The sequence below is a fragment of the Columba livia genome, chromosome 25 (assembly GCF_036013475.1).
Source record: "Columba livia isolate bColLiv1 breed racing homer chromosome 25, bColLiv1.pat.W.v2, whole genome shotgun sequence".
Lineage (NCBI taxonomy): Eukaryota > Metazoa > Chordata > Aves > Columbiformes > Columbidae > Columba > Columba livia.
In genome coordinates this window covers 4,521,453-4,536,263 of record NC_088626.1, presented here as the reverse complement: position 1 = coordinate 4,536,263, position 14,811 = coordinate 4,521,453, and the positions used below count along the sequence as shown (strand labels likewise).

Below are 14,811 nucleotides of genomic sequence, written 5' to 3'. Positions count from 1 at the left end.
ACTCATCACACAGCCCCAAACCACAGCCCAGAAAGGTTTAATGAGGATTAAAACCTGTGAAATGAGAAAGGACAACTCTCGCACTTGTGTTTGCCGACGTGATTGCAGTTCCAGCCGTGCGGACTCAGGGTGTCTGCTACATGACACTTGGAAATTGGGTGCAGACAGGAGCCCCTACAAACTATGGGTGAATGAGGGGGCGCACGGAGGATATTGAGGTGCAGAGTGGGCTTGTAGACCCTTACCTACCAGTACTGCTGAAAACAAGGATGGGAGACCTGTAGCATTAACTCTGCCTCAGCACAAAAGCAACTATACAGTGATGCGCTTTTAGATCTGTGTATCCAACATGCTAAATATTATCACTGGCAATTTTACTTGCTTATTTGGAGAGCTAGATGCGTCTTAAAAGTCTTCAGACATTGGGGAAAAATCAATTAAGTCTGTTTACAACATGCCCATCCAATCTTGTTGGCATTCCTGGAAGCCCGTGCCCAAAAGCGATGCAGGAAAAAGGGCTGTGCAAAAGTTAAATATTTTTGCCATCCCACAGTAACCAGACTATCTGCTTGGGATAGGAGTTTGTCAGCAGGACGGCTGTAGTTATTACCATAATACAGGAAATAATAGTTAAGGGGAAAATGTGAGAATGCTCTGGTTTCCTCTTGTGCCTCAGTCCGAGGGGAGGAAGGCGAGCGGCGCTGTCATGGAGGCGTTCCTCTGGCAGCCACACGCTCCTCAGGGCTTTGTGTTCTGGGCTGCAGGCTGGGGAAAGCAATTTTTGCCATTTCAACGTTTCTTTCTGCTGTTTGAAATCCCAGCTCTGGGCTTCCCTGTTATTGCATATGGAAAGGAGAGGAGCCAGCTGCCGTGGATGCTGTAGGCTGGAAAAATCTCCTGATTTCTGAGGGGAAAAGAACACAAAATGCGTTTAAAGGAAATTTCACAAGATTCGAGTTAAACTAAACTCCGCTTAAGCCAGACCCAAAGGCTTTGGGCTCTTGGATGAGCCGCATCGTTGTGTGTGAACATCTCAAGCTGTGTGAGGTGCAGGAGTGGGGAGGAGAAAGATGGCATTTAACGGTTAATCTAACACGCAGGCTTTACAAAACCAACTGCCAGGTTTAAAACACTCAGTGATTTTGAGAGCTGGGGATATCTCCGGTTTATTTTTAGTTTTATTTGAGGCTCTCGGACCAAGCACTAGCAGGGCCTGTGGGAAGACAAGCCTTGTGCTTCAGGTCAAATCCAAGATGGCACAGCAGGGGGCTTCTATTTTTATGACACGAAAATGTCAAGTTTAAGGGCACTACTTCAAAGATAAATGTAAAGAGGTGTGGTGAGGTGCCAGCGTGGGCCGCGGCTCCTCGCTGACAGGATTTTTGTGCTCAACCGTCCCGTAGAAAGGAAGCAATAGCCCCCGTGCACCCTCCGTTCTCCCCCGCACCGGGGTCTCTCCCCACAGCCCCTCACGGCCCCGCCAAAACGTCGCCCCCTGCCCGCGCCCCCTCACCCCCTCCCCGCCCTGGGGAGCCGCGCTGCATGCCGGGAGTTGTAGTCCAATGCGCCCCCGCGGCAACTCCTGCTCGGTGGGCGGGAACTACCGCTCCCAGCGCGCCTCGCGGCAGGGCCGCGGCCGCCATTCCACCCACCCCCCCACCCGAAGGGCGCTCGCCCCTCCGCGCTGTGGGGCGGCGGGTGGTGGCCGCGCTCCCGGGGGGCTCCGCCGGTGTCGGGGGGACATCTTGGGGCGGCGTGGCCGGGACTGGGCCGAGTCCTCCGGCCTGGCGGAGGCGCGGGGGCGGTGCTCCCGCCGGCAGCCGGGACTTCCTGTGACAGCCCATTTCCTGGTCGGATGGGGCCGGCGGGGGCTGGCGGCGGCGCAGGGGTCGGTCCCTGACGGGCTCGGTGGCCGCCGGGAGCTCCGCCAGGCAGCGATGCGGGCCCCGGGCCCTGCCGGCAGACGGCCCCCGCCGTGACCCGCCGCGGGCAGCCTGTGGGGCTGCGGCCGGCCGGCCCTGGGCGCCGCTGCGGGGTGCATGGAGGCACCTCCCGCCCGCAGAGAGGTACCGGCCGGGGGGCCCTGTCAGCCGGGGCGGCCCTGAGGCGGCCACGCTGGGGGGATCGGCGCCTTTCCCTCCCCGTGACCCGCTGTGGTTTTGCAGGTGTGAATCCCCGGAGGACCGCGCGCCTGCTCCGCTCGGCCCCGCCAGGCGAGGGGCCCCGGGTCCCCTCAGCGGCCTCGGCCCGGCCGCGGGAGGAGCCAGCAGGGGCTTGGGACCTTCAGACAGCGTCGACCCCGTCAGCAGGCGGCTGCTGCCTCCGGAGAAATGAAGAAGTTTTTTGACTCTCGCCGGGAGCAGGGCGGCTCTGGCCCCGGGTCGGGCACCAGCGGCGGCGGCGGCGGCTCCGGCGGCCCCGGCAGCGGGTACATCGGGCGGGTGTTCAGCGTCGGCCGCTACCAGGTGACGGTGGACGAGGTGCTGGCGGAAGGTAAGACCCTGCTGCCTTTGGCCTTGGCCTCTCTTGCCTCCCCCTTTCCCTCATGAAGCTGGGAAGGGAGGCTCTGGCCTTGCCCTTGCGTTTTGCCTCCCTCTCTGCCCCTAGTTCCCCGAATATTTCACTGTCCTTGACAGACTTGCCATCCAGTGGCATCTGCAAACTGACATTTCTGGTCTTCTCGGGTGTAAACCCAGTGTGAGTTTGCTAGATTTGGTTTGGTTTTGTTGGGGTTATTTTTTTTCTATAATGCTTTAGAAATGGAGGGAATTTCTGAAGCTGTTCCCCACCCTCCCTAAACTGGGATTTAGAAAAACAAAAACAAACCCCAAAACCAAAGAAACAACCCCAAGATGACCCAAAATTATCAAGTGTTTTGGTGCAAAACAAGGTGCTGTAAATAAAGTGAGCAGTGGTCTTCACTTTAACTTTCTTCAGCCAGTTGTCTCCTTTCCTACCTTAAGCAGAGAGGAATAAAACACTGGATAAATTCCTTGTAGGAATGTCATACCTATAGGTAGGCTGAGCAGAGCTACCTGTGGGCTGGGATGAGGTGTTTCCGTTTGTGTGCTGTTTCTACAGGGGAAGTGGTAATCCAAATCACATTTTTTTTCAAAATAAAACACTTAAAGAACTGAAAATGAACAGAAGGGATTATAAAACTCTTAGGTGAGCAGTGCTTGCAGTGCAGCAAGCTGCTGGTGGTATTTTTTTAACTGTAACCAGCACTGCTGCTTTAACTATCATTTTACGTTTCATTTGTTTGGGCTCTAAGGAACCTTCTGAGCGGCTCTGGCTGGTAACCTTACCCTCGACCTTCAGAGAGATGTTGGTCTCCTCAGAGCTGCTCCTGGTCCATCTCCTGCGCAGCATCCTTTGCAATTTCAGTCAAAACAGTGTTTTGTTTTGCTCTTGTAATTGCGAAGGAGAGGGGAGCTGCTGCCTGGGAGCTGAGTGGGAGGACCGGTGTTGGCTTTTACAGAAAGAACCCTAAAATGGAAAAGAGACTCTGTGCGTGCTGTGTGCGTTCAGGTTTGTAAAGAGTGTACAAGAAAATAGATCCGTATTCATGTTTCAGATGCGATTTCTGATATGTTGTGCTGCACGCTGGGCTGAGAACAGCTCTGAAAACAATCCTTCAGCCAGTAACTATAGTGATTTTTTTTTTCTGACTTGACATTTGCAATATAGGTTTGCCTTGGCTGATATTTCCAAGGCCTTTTTGGCCCTAGGAGCTTAGGAACTACAAGAACTAAGCCTGAGAAGCCATCACGGTGTTTTTTTTTAATGCAGACTGGCCTCATCCTGCTAACATGGGCAAACAGAGGCTTTTTTTTGCTGATGAATAATCTGTTGGCAGGTTCTGCCCCGGCGCTGACAGCAGCGGGAAGCGAGCCGGTGTGTCACCGGGCTCTGTCCTGCTCGGTGGCTGAAGCTACAGCCACCAAAGCTGGAAGCACAGGTTGCACAGAAGTGCCTCCCCTCTGTACCTCACTGACCTGGAGGAGCTGCTGCTTGGGGGGCTTTTTCCTCTGACTTCTGCTGTCTTAGCTGGATAGAGCACAGCCTGGTGTTGGCTGCAGCCCTTGGATCTGCACGCACAGGCCAAGCGAACTGCAGTGGGCCTGTGAAATAGGTGCTGTATTCTCTTCTTGCCCACACACTGCAAGGCGATGGAAGTTCTTTTGGTAAACTGTTTTCCCCACAGTTCGACTTCTGGTGTGGGCAATCTGAAATCCTTCCACGTGGTGAGTGAAGTCTGCAAGGGGACAGAGCAAGGCAGCTTGTAGGTTTGCTGGTTGTCGCCTCTTGCTGGGAACAGAGCGGGGAAAATGCTGTTTCCTTTATAGGAAAGGTACGTCTGGGGAGTCAGCATGGGTCAGAGGTGCTGCCGCTTTATGTAATTCTGGCCTTTTGGTGCAGTTGTGTGTGTTCCCCAAGTGCTGGCAAACAGCATTTTTTCGCTGACTCAGCTAGAGACCTGGGAAGCTCGCTGGCAATCTGGTCCCTGCACGACTGATGTCTGAATCCTCATCTGGAAAACTTTTGTACCTGCAGTGAATTTTGGTGCTTCAGCAGCATTGAAAAGGCAACTTGTGAAGTCTTGGCTATTTCTGCTGAAAGGAAGAGTCCCCTGGGAAGCACTTAGGAAGAGGCGTATGCTGTGTGGGAAAGGAACGTATTTCATCACTGTTGCTTTAGAAGGGAGAGGAGAGGCCCATGTTTTGTTTGCAGCACGTGAAGCCTACAAAATAAATGAGATGTATAAGTAGCTTAAAAGAGCAAGCCTCTGACATGGCAGTGGATGGTGTGGAGGAGACTTGAATTGTAAGCCCAAGGAACTGCTTGGAGCGGAACTTTTGGGATGAAAAGTGTTGGGATTTACCTGTGACTGGGCACCATGGTTCTGCTGAGCAGCTGCTGTGGGTGCCGGGAGCCCGTGGCGCAGGCACCGTGACGGCTGCCAGATGGCAGACGGCTCCACAGGCTCGCAGCCTCTTGTGTAGATCCCCCAAAATATACACTGTGCTTAGGTACGCTCCTCACCCCCCTAAATATAGTTGTGTCTGGATGCTTGCTTTCCTGGGCGGGGAGGAACATTTCTTCCTTTTGGAAGGAAGTAGATGGGAGTAATACAGAAGGAACTTGCCTGGTTGTTTATCAATGGTGTTGTAATACCAGTGAATCAGTGTTGTTTTTTTTTACAAACAGTATATTGCAATAGGTGATTCTTGGTTGAGTCTGTAGTCGTTTTGCTCTAATCCATGTGGTAGTATGAATAATCTCTTGAAAATTCCCCTCAAAGTTTGTGTGAGGATTAGCCAGGGAGTTCTGCAAGGCCGGGACTGAGTCGAGGGCGTCAGCCAAGCTCTGTTGTGTGGGCTGGGGGTGGTTTACAGACTTGAAGGTGTTTGAGGAGCTGAGATGGGTGCCCAGGAGGCATTTGAGCGTGAGGGTGAGTCAGGCTACTATCTTACTGGTTTGCTTATAAAACAGTGTGATCAAATTGGACGCTGCTTTTTGTCTATGCCTTTGTGTAGGGAAAAACAAACAAAAACCCCATCCCCAAACCCCACCTGGAGCTATAAGGCGGGTGGTGTCTCTGTGATGAGGGCCAGAACAGCAGAAACATTTAGAAGGATGTTACCAAGAGTCAGAAATTGACTGAGGAGTTTGTGGGATGTGCATGTGTGGCTGATCTGGCACCACAAGCCACGTGTACTGTGAGCTCAAGCAGCCAAGGTGCGGATTGCCCCAGGGTCCAGTTTTCAGGGGCTCTGGTTTTTGTTACTCTGTGTATCTGCCACATTGTAAGAGTGGTGAGTTGATTCAAAGCCTGTAAATACTGATGGGGTGTGTGAGTTAGGATTTTGTCTTGGTCTCCTTGTAGCAAAAGATACAGGCTGCATTTCTTCAGGCCTGTGAAAAGTCTCTCTTTGAATTAGCAGGATTTTTCTGAAGGTGCTACTTGTAGTCTTTTCCCCTTAAAAATGTGTAAATTAGGGGACTCAGCTTTAATAATTGTCAGGCATTTCCCTGACATTTTTTTCAGATGTGTGCTGCTAGCTAACGTATATTTTGAAGCATTAACGGTAGACATTATAAACCAATGCAAAATTAGCTTCAATTTGCCAGCTTCCTTGTGGGTTTTGGGCAGACCTGCAGACCGGCACGTGTTTGAGGAGCTTGGTAAAGCTGCGAGTGCCCAACCTGTGCCCAGTGGAGACGGAGGCCCCAGAGCTGCTGAAATGTGTGGTTGGCCCCATTGCAGAGAATTTACACCCAGCGCTCCCTTTCCCCACAGCACCGTAGCCTGAAGTCACTAAAATTACATGGTAACTTCTTCTGAAATAACTTAACTTTAAACCAAACCCCATCTTAGATAAATTTTGCAGGTTTCCATGACCCTCAATCCAATTCCAGTGTGGCTGCGTTCAAGACATCACTTTGAAGCGTATTTTACCAGCTCTTGCCTTCTAGCTTCTGCCAAGTGCCAGCTGCTAATCAGCTGACCAGTGACATTTGGATTAGGAATTAAACTATTTCTCCTCTTGGAATGGGACATGTGATTTTAATTCTTTTTTTCTCTGTTGCTTTTCCCGTGTACCTTGTGATGCAGGGCATGTACATGTGCTCTGCAGTGATAGGGGGATATTGGCTCCTCTGTGTTTTAGTAGTCTGGTTTTTAGAGTGTACAAGCCAGACAAACCGGTGAGGAATCCCAAGTGAGTTATTGGGTAAATGTTGAGGGATCCCAAGTGCTTTGGCGCTTTTAGCAGTGCAGGTTTTGCTGGGGCAGAGTGTGCGCCATGTCCCTACGTGTCATCAGGATGCAAAAGGTGTTAGTGGATTTAACTGCCTAAGAAGTTGTGTAGCCCAGAGACTTGCATGGTCGAGCCGCGCTCGGAAGGTTTATGCAATGTGTCAGAGAAAGGGGCTGTGATCGTACAGGGGGTGGCTTGTTTCTTACATAACAGCTATAGTGGCTAAAAGCGTGTTTAATGGCACAGTTGTCCCCCCGTGACCGCACTGGGCTGTTTTCTGCAGTCATCTTCCCTGTTAGAACAGAATAGTTTCTAGTACAAGCAGCTCTGCAACAGCCTTATGAAATTGTCGTTTACTTAGCTTAGTTTTGGGATTCTGGCCGTGGAAAATATGGGGTTTAACTATCTAACTGAGGCTTTGTGGAGTGTTCTAGTAGCTGTATATGGACAGGTTACCTCTGGTTGTGACACCAGCAGTGATATTTTTGTATTTAAGGAGAGCATGGGCCACTATAATGTTTCTATTGTGTCACAGGCCTTCTCCCCTTTGTATGGAGCTGATCAGCAGTTGAAGGGAGCAGGTGGGAAGTTATAAATGTGCTGAAGACAAGCTGGAATCCACTTTGGGTTTAGCACTTGCTGCCTTCCAAGTTCACCCACCTGCATTAATCACAGCTAATGAGGGGTCAGAACTGACTGGTGCTGCACACTCGCATTGGGACTGGCAGCTGTTGCCTTTGAAGGTGACTTTTTTCAGTGAAAATGGTGATTTGGACAGACTGTTGGAGCAGCAGCTTGCCAGCTGCAGGACTTGCTGCTGCTCTTCTGGAGAGTCACAACCAGTTTGCCTTTGTTTGTAGTAAGTGTGTGTTTACTTGTGTTTCACATGTGGAAGGAGACGGGAAGTCTCTGAGGAGAAACATGCCATGAGCAAACTCGGTTTGCAGAGGAGCTCTCTTTTGATAATGAGAGGTAACTGGATAAATAAGTTTCCCAGGGAGGGTTGCCTTCTTTCTTGGATGGAGAGACATGCAGGATGTCCTTGTGCTGATATTGTTTGTTTTGAAAACATACCTCCTTCAGTCAGATCCTGGCTGTTGTGCTGCTTTCAATGTGGGAACAATACTGACAGTGCCTTGTAAGCACAAGGAAAACATTTGGAAAGGCTCAAGTGAAACACAATTGCAAGGTAATTCTCTCATTTGTGGCGTTTTATCATTAGGGAAACTTTCCTTTTTCCTTTTGTGGGAGGTCCGGGATTTGGCGCAAAGCTAAACACAGGTTATTGTTATCTGCTCACAGTAGGATGCAGCAGAATGAAGGCACAGGAGAGCGGCCACAGCTCCTCGCTGCCCTGTTGCCAGAGTATCTGAGCCCAACCATCATCTATAAAAGTGTCCTTCTGTTCCTTTTGGGGCTGCTGGGAAATAATAGACTGAGATATGAAGGTGAAGCAGTACAGTGTGTGTGGCCAAGTCAGGAATTGATCTCTGGCCTTCCAGATTGAGTGCTTTAATTGCAGTCTGTGTTTTCTCTCAAACGCGGCCTCTGCGTGTGTTTTAAATGGGCGTGCTCTTGGCACACATGTGATTTGGGCATAGATTTATGTTTGCTTTGTGGCAGAACCCCTGCTGACATCAGGACCCTGGGCCATGTGTCACAGGATTGGATTAAAGACTTTTTTGGAACAAGATGCTTGTAGCATCTGGTTTGCTTCATGATTTTACTGAAACAAATTACATACCGGTGACGGGTGATCTCATAGATTAAAAATAAAAAAAGCCGTCAGCAGCTGAGTTCCCCAAGCACAGACTTTGTGTGCGTGTCCCTCCGCAGCTGAGCTGGTGCTGCGATGAGCACGGGTAGATCTGATCTGCGGTCCTTCCCTGTTAGGAATGTGCTGGGTTTACTTCCTATTTAGTGTTCGTAAGGCTGTAATAGGGAGGTGACCCCAAAACGTGCCTGTGTGAACTTAAAAAAGCAGCCTGGCACGCTGCTCTAGAGGGTGTGATAGTGAAATACGTGCTCTTCTGAAGCTATCCAAATGCACATCTGTTATTCAGATGAAATCTTAGCTTGTATCCCCTTTACTTCTCTAAGCTAAATGGTGCTTGCAAGGTCGACGTGTGCTTTTGCGGCACAACTCTGACAGCAGTAAAATAAACTCGGAGCTTGTCTCTTCAAGAAGTGAGAAGCACAACGCGGGCTTTCCCTGAACAGCGGTTTCTGTTCAAAGCAGCATCGCAAGCGAGATGAACCCTTGGTTTGGTGTGGAATACCTGTTCTTGTGACTTTCCTGCTATCCTGGATTGTGCATGGAAGCTCTTCAGATGTTACGGGAGTGAGAACGATACGAAACTTGGACTTTTCCAAGTGTTTTAAAGTACTGAAAATGAACGCAAATAAGCAGTGCTGATGTGAGAGGAGCACAGAAGGGCAGACCTGTTGCTTTATGTGCCTTCTCTGAGCGACCTGCCTGCAGCAGTGATGCTTTAGTTACCTGTCATGAGCCTCTGAAGGATTAATTGCTTCTGACTTGAGAAGTGCTTCAGAAATAAAGACCTTCTTTCCAGCGTTTAGCTGGTGCTTGGGAGGAGTGAGCTGGATCGATAGCAAATCCCTGCCTTATGACTGCATGTGTGCATATGAAGATATGTGGCTGCTGTTGACCCTTGGGCTCCGGTCCAATAACTCTCTTCATGACCTTTGGCAAGAAGATACACAAATGGTTGGTGTTGTCAAAGATATGCTGAAATTCTTAAAGAAAGTATCCTTTGAAGTTTCGAGGAGGATCTGTGAAAGCACTTGTGTGCGTGTCCTTGTGCACCGTCACACCTGTATTTCTATTTTAGCTGGATATTGTAGCACCTCTCATCAGGCAGACATATGTGTGGTGTGCAGAGCTGATGAGGACCAAGGAACCAGCAGCCGGGCAGGATTCGGTACCACCAGGAGCTGCTGCTTGGGGGAAGAGGCAGCACCACGTCTCTGGGCAGAGAGAAGCCAGGATGGCTCTGTGGCTGGGCCAGAAAGGTTCTCTTGCCGCAGGATCCCTGGTGCTTTGACTGGAGTTCTGCCTATGTCCCATTAAGCAATTTACGACTTCAGCAGGTACCTCCCAAGCGTGTACGATGTCTCTGTGCCGTAGTTCCCCATTGCAGGCCAGGCAGCATCAGCAGGATGCCCATGACCATGCTGGGGAGCAGGTGGTCTGGACACCAGCTGGTGTGCGCTGGATATTCCCTGGAATATCACAAGTGCTGCGTGCGGAGCTGAGTGTTCTGACTGAAGCTCTGAGGCTGCATGTTCATTACAGCCCTTCTAGAAGTCGGTGAGTGTAAGATGACACAAGAAGCCATTTGTCATCTGGTAAGATCCTGCTGGTTCTTTTTTTTTTTATTAATTATTGGTTATGTTTTGTAAGGAACTCAAGGAATGCATTGCAGCGCACTGCCGTATGGATTGGGGGGTGGCAAAGGGTGAAGGAGGGACAGTGTGGCAGAGAGGAAGGGAAGGGGCAGTAAGGTTGTAGGCAAACTGTCCCGGGCTGCCTTGAGTTCATATTTCAGGCAAAAAAATTTGTGCTGAAGTCAGAGCGTTTCTTTTAGCCTTTACCTGTTGCTTTTGAGTTAGATGTGCTTACAGATATGTGAATATGAGTTCACTCTCCTGTTTCTATACCCAGTTACCAGTTGCAACTGTTGTGCTGTCTCTGCTCTTCAACGAACATTCAGACCCCTGTGTACAACAACCTGTGGCTCTGTGCATGGTTGTTCCCCTTCCCCTCTCTGCAAAATAAATAGGTGGTGGAAGGAAGGCTTATAAAATTATTTTACAAACGAGAAAGTGAAGCCCATGAAGATGTCACGATTTGATAAGGGCTATGTAAGAAAGCAGTGACAAAGCCTTGTCTTAAAAGCAAATCTAACTCATTGTCTGGTGTTTTAACTACGCCGTCATTAATATTCATGTCACCATAGCATCGAGGAACTTCTGTCGTGGACTTGGGCGCTGTGTCACCCAGTGCAAACCCAGAGCAAAGTCTGGCTGGGCTTGGAGGTCCTGGGCTGCCCTTGCCTGGCCCTGCTCAGGCCCAGTGTTTGGGTTTAATACAACTCCTGTGCTGCCACCTCCGGACACATGTTCAGAAAGAGGCTTCGCTGCGTGCGAGCGGCTGTAATCTTACAGCTGATTGTGATGTGATAATTAACACAGTATCTGCTAATGATCTGATGTTATTCAGAGATGGCAGGGAACACACAAACTCGGTGCACGCAGCACTCAGTGGAACATGTGACAGGATTAAACATGTTGTGTTTTTTTTTAGTTAAAATTATGCTATTTTTGGAGTAGGTCAGGGTGGTTTTCTACCTTTTGCTTTTATTTTAAACTTAACAACAGAAGAAGTACTTACATTGTACTTCCAAAGCTTTTTGTGCTGCTGAGCAGGCTAGAAGTGCATGTATTGGTATATTATATGTAAGCTGGGATTCTCAAGCAGTTATGTAAGTTCTTTTAGGCTGATGAATTAACCCTCTAATAATGATGGAGCTTGTGAGCAAGAGTCACAAGGCTGCAGGTTCTGGACCCCTGCAGCCCCTTCCTGTGCCCAGACATCTGACAGATGGACAGACATGTGCCTATTCATAGAATCATAGAATGCTAGGGATTGGAAGGGACCTGGCAAGCTCATCCAGTGCAATCCCCCCATGGAGCAGGAACACCCAGATGAGGTTACACAGGAAGGTGTCCAGGCGGGTTGGAATGTCTGCACAGAAGGAGACTCCACAACCCCCTGGGCAGCCTGGGCCAGGCTCTGCCACCCTCACCAGGAACAAGTTTCTTCTCAAGTTTAAGTGGAACCTCTTATGTTCCAGCTTAAGCCCATTACCCCTTGTCCTGTCATTGCTTGTCACCCAGAAGAGCCTGGCTCCATCCTCCTGACACTCACCCTTTGTATATTTGTAAACATTAATAAGGTCACCCCTCAGTCTCCTCTTCTCCAAACTAGAGACCCAGCTCCCGCAGTCTTTCCTCATAAGGGAGGTGCTTCACTCCCTTAATCATCTTGGTTGCCCTATGCTGGACTTTCTCTCCATCTCTTTCCTTCCTCACCTGTGGACATGTGGAAAAGCTCAAAGCTCTGCATCATCTAGGGCTGATTTTTTTAATTTTAGTTTTTCTTTATGCTGAATGCTGGATCCCGTGTGCTCCTGACCGTACACGGTTGTTTGAATTCCCTGAGCGCTGCCTGGCGGGACAGGAGCCGCCTCTCTCCATGCTTGGCTTGTACTGCGGAGTTGAAAAGTTCATTGCTGTCTTCAGGGTCCGATTAGCATATCATCCACGAGAAGAATATTATGGAGCCTTTAAGTTGTGTTTTCCTGTTACTCAGTGAGATGGCACTTCTGCGGCTCATGAGTATTCCTGTAGTTATATGGGAGACCTGAAAAGGTTGAAATTCCTGGGTTTAAGAAGATTTGGTTGACACAAACTACCATCCGCTGTTGTGAAGCTCTTACAGTATTGTGTTCGCTGTAAGCTTGAGCTTTTCCCGGAATGTATAATATGTATTGGGGTATCTCTTGTTTTTCATGCTGCTTTGCTCAGTGGGGATGTCTGGATGCTACCATAGCAATCAAAATTCCTAAAGGCCTGACTTGTTGCCATGAACTCCCTTTGGAACCCGGCAGACCCGCTTCCCCAGTGCAGTTTGCTGTTCCCACAGCTCCCGTAAGCTCCGGCTGGCCCTGCAGGCCCAGCTCAAAACCATTCCCAGCCCTGCCCAGCTTAGTCCTCCTCCTTCCTCCCCACCTCCAGCTCCAATGTGCTCTCTGCTCAACTAGTTGTGTTTTTTTCTCTCCTCTCCTGTGATTCACCACTTTATGCCTTTCCAGTGGAGCTTCTCAGCCGCACGCGGCTGCTGCAGCTTCTTGCTGGCTTGGCGGTTTCAGTGGCGTTCGCTCAAACCCCGTCATGCTCCGCAGCATGTTTGTGCCAGTGCTCATTTCACTTGGAGATGAACGAGGTTTCAGATGCTATTAGCAGCTGCTTGGAATAATAGCAGCTGAAATGTTCTTCTTAGAGGGCTGACTGATAACTAAACAAATGATTTTTTTTTTTTAAGCTGCGAGTTATTCGTGACCCATTAATTTATTTTTTTTTAGTCTTACAGTGGAAGTTCAAGGACTAAAATTATCACAATAGAGAGGGACTGAGTCTGCTCTGCCAAGTAATCTGCTCGGAGGCAGCGTATCTTGCTGCATAGTAATAACACGCTGTTCCATCAGCTTTGGGTTTCCAAGCCTGCCTGTCAGGGAGGAACCGAGTGGATGCACAAGCCTGTAGAGCACGGAGCACATGCCTGGAGAATCTGCCCACGTGAACATCTAAATGTGCTGCCTTCTGAGACGGCCAGTACAACTCCATAGCATTTAGTGAGTTATTTGTCACAAAATTGCTGTCACAAACACTGTGAGACTCTAATACCCCTCAATTAAGGTATCCAGGCTGTGTTCTGTGTTCTTGGAGGACGGGTCGTGTGACGGGCTGTTGCTGCCCTTGGACCGGAGCTTTTGGAAAGGGAACACAGAGTTAATGCACAGCATGAATTCTGCCCACTGGTCATTTTAGGCCTTTAATATGCTGTTCCATGGCAGAGATTAATTTCCCTCCCGCCCTGCCCCACTTGTTTGTCTCCCCTCCTTTCTCTGCCGTCTTGTGACTTACAGCTTCCTTTTTTGACCTTTTCCATGAACCAGGAGGGATATGGTCTAGAGAGGAGTGGCTCTTATGGACCTGTAATGGGACAGGGCCCTTAACACAAAGAAAAGAAGTTAAACAGCTTTCAAACAGACCTATCAAATTAAAACCCAGAGAAGTGAGGAAGAGGCAGTTAAGCTTTTTCCCTGTCATCGGTGCAGTGAAAATGCCTGGGACTGTATTAATATTTTGTGGCTGATTGCAGTTGTGAGTGTCATAGCTGATAAACTAAATGTTCACCCCAAAAACCCATGACAGCCCCTAGCCAGCCAGCCTTGTTCTAAAATCAGGAGAGGTAAAGTCCATGCTTCTGTTCTGTGGTGAGTGATGTTTCTGGCTGTATTATTTTGCCTAATTTAGGCACTTGTGGCCGTGATTGCCACTCAAACATTAACTATGACATCCTGCCCGTTTAAAATGCGCCCAGAAGAAGGTGGAGCCTGTAAATCTAAATCTGTCTTGTCATGGCCTAGATATTGCAGCAATGACACTAAGCAAGGGCCCTATAATTATGGTGGTAATATTGGATAATCACATTAGGATTCTCAGCTATGGTAAATCTGTAGGGCTCGCTGTGTCCCTGCTTTGCTCCTGCCGTGAATCTGAGCCACGAGCCGGGCCTGACCTGAGCCCGTGTGTTACCTGGAGAGGAGCCCTTTGCTCTGTTAGATTTGCCAGGCGCTCTGCTAAAGTTTGTCTGGTGGTATTTAAAGACGAGATTAAGCAGCGCTGCAGCCGGGGCTGTGAGAGCTGCTGTTTTCTTGAGTCGGTAGTGAGAGGAGTTTCTAAATAGCTGGGTTTTGCCTGCACGCTTGGGCCTTTTTTATGATATTGGGTACAGATCTTTGCCGTGTGTTGTCTAATGGATGCACGTGATTCTGGAGATATCTTTGTAGCCGTTGTGGGGTTTTTGTGTGTGTCTATTATATTTTCGCTTTCCCTGTACCACTGAATCAGTTGTGCAGCAGTTGCATTTGGTATTTGCACAAAGCTGACGCAGATGCCGGGCTTTCCATGCCCGGCAAATTTGCTCAGCGCGAAGCTGCCGAACAGATTGTTGCTGGCCAGCAACGGAGGCTCCTCTTATTTTAAGCCAATAGAACATGCAAACTGTATTGCTCATATGTGCAAATTTACGCTGTGGAGGCCAAATTCTTTCTAGAATTTTTTGGAGAGAATTTTTTGCTGTTTACACAGGTTATCGCTGGTGGAAGAGAGCGGAGCATCTCGCCTGAACCTGGACACCGCAGGGCTGCACATAGAATTCTCTCTGCCGCAGGCTGGG

General features: G+C 49.3%; 1 protein-coding gene across 10 annotated transcripts in view; it reads left to right on the top strand.

Moving 5' to 3' along the window:
• The first annotated feature begins 1,704 nt into the window (after positions 1-1,704).
• The window catches only part of AAK1 (AP2 associated kinase 1), an 88,569-nt gene continuing 75,462 nt past the window's right edge, over positions 1,705-14,811 (top strand). For 3 of the 10 annotated variants that reach the window (XM_065040705.1, XM_065040704.1, XM_065040703.1), the window contains exons 1-2: positions 1,713-2,066; positions 2,166-2,493. In XM_065040705.1, the coding sequence (XP_064896777.1) occupies positions 2,331-2,493 (163 nt within the window). In that variant the 5' untranslated portion in view covers positions 1,713-2,066; positions 2,166-2,330. Of the gene's footprint in view, positions 2,067-2,165; positions 2,494-14,811 lie in introns of all 10 variants that reach the window. The other 7 variants (XM_065040698.1, XM_065040700.1, XM_065040697.1 and 4 more) reach the window with 4 other exon arrangements.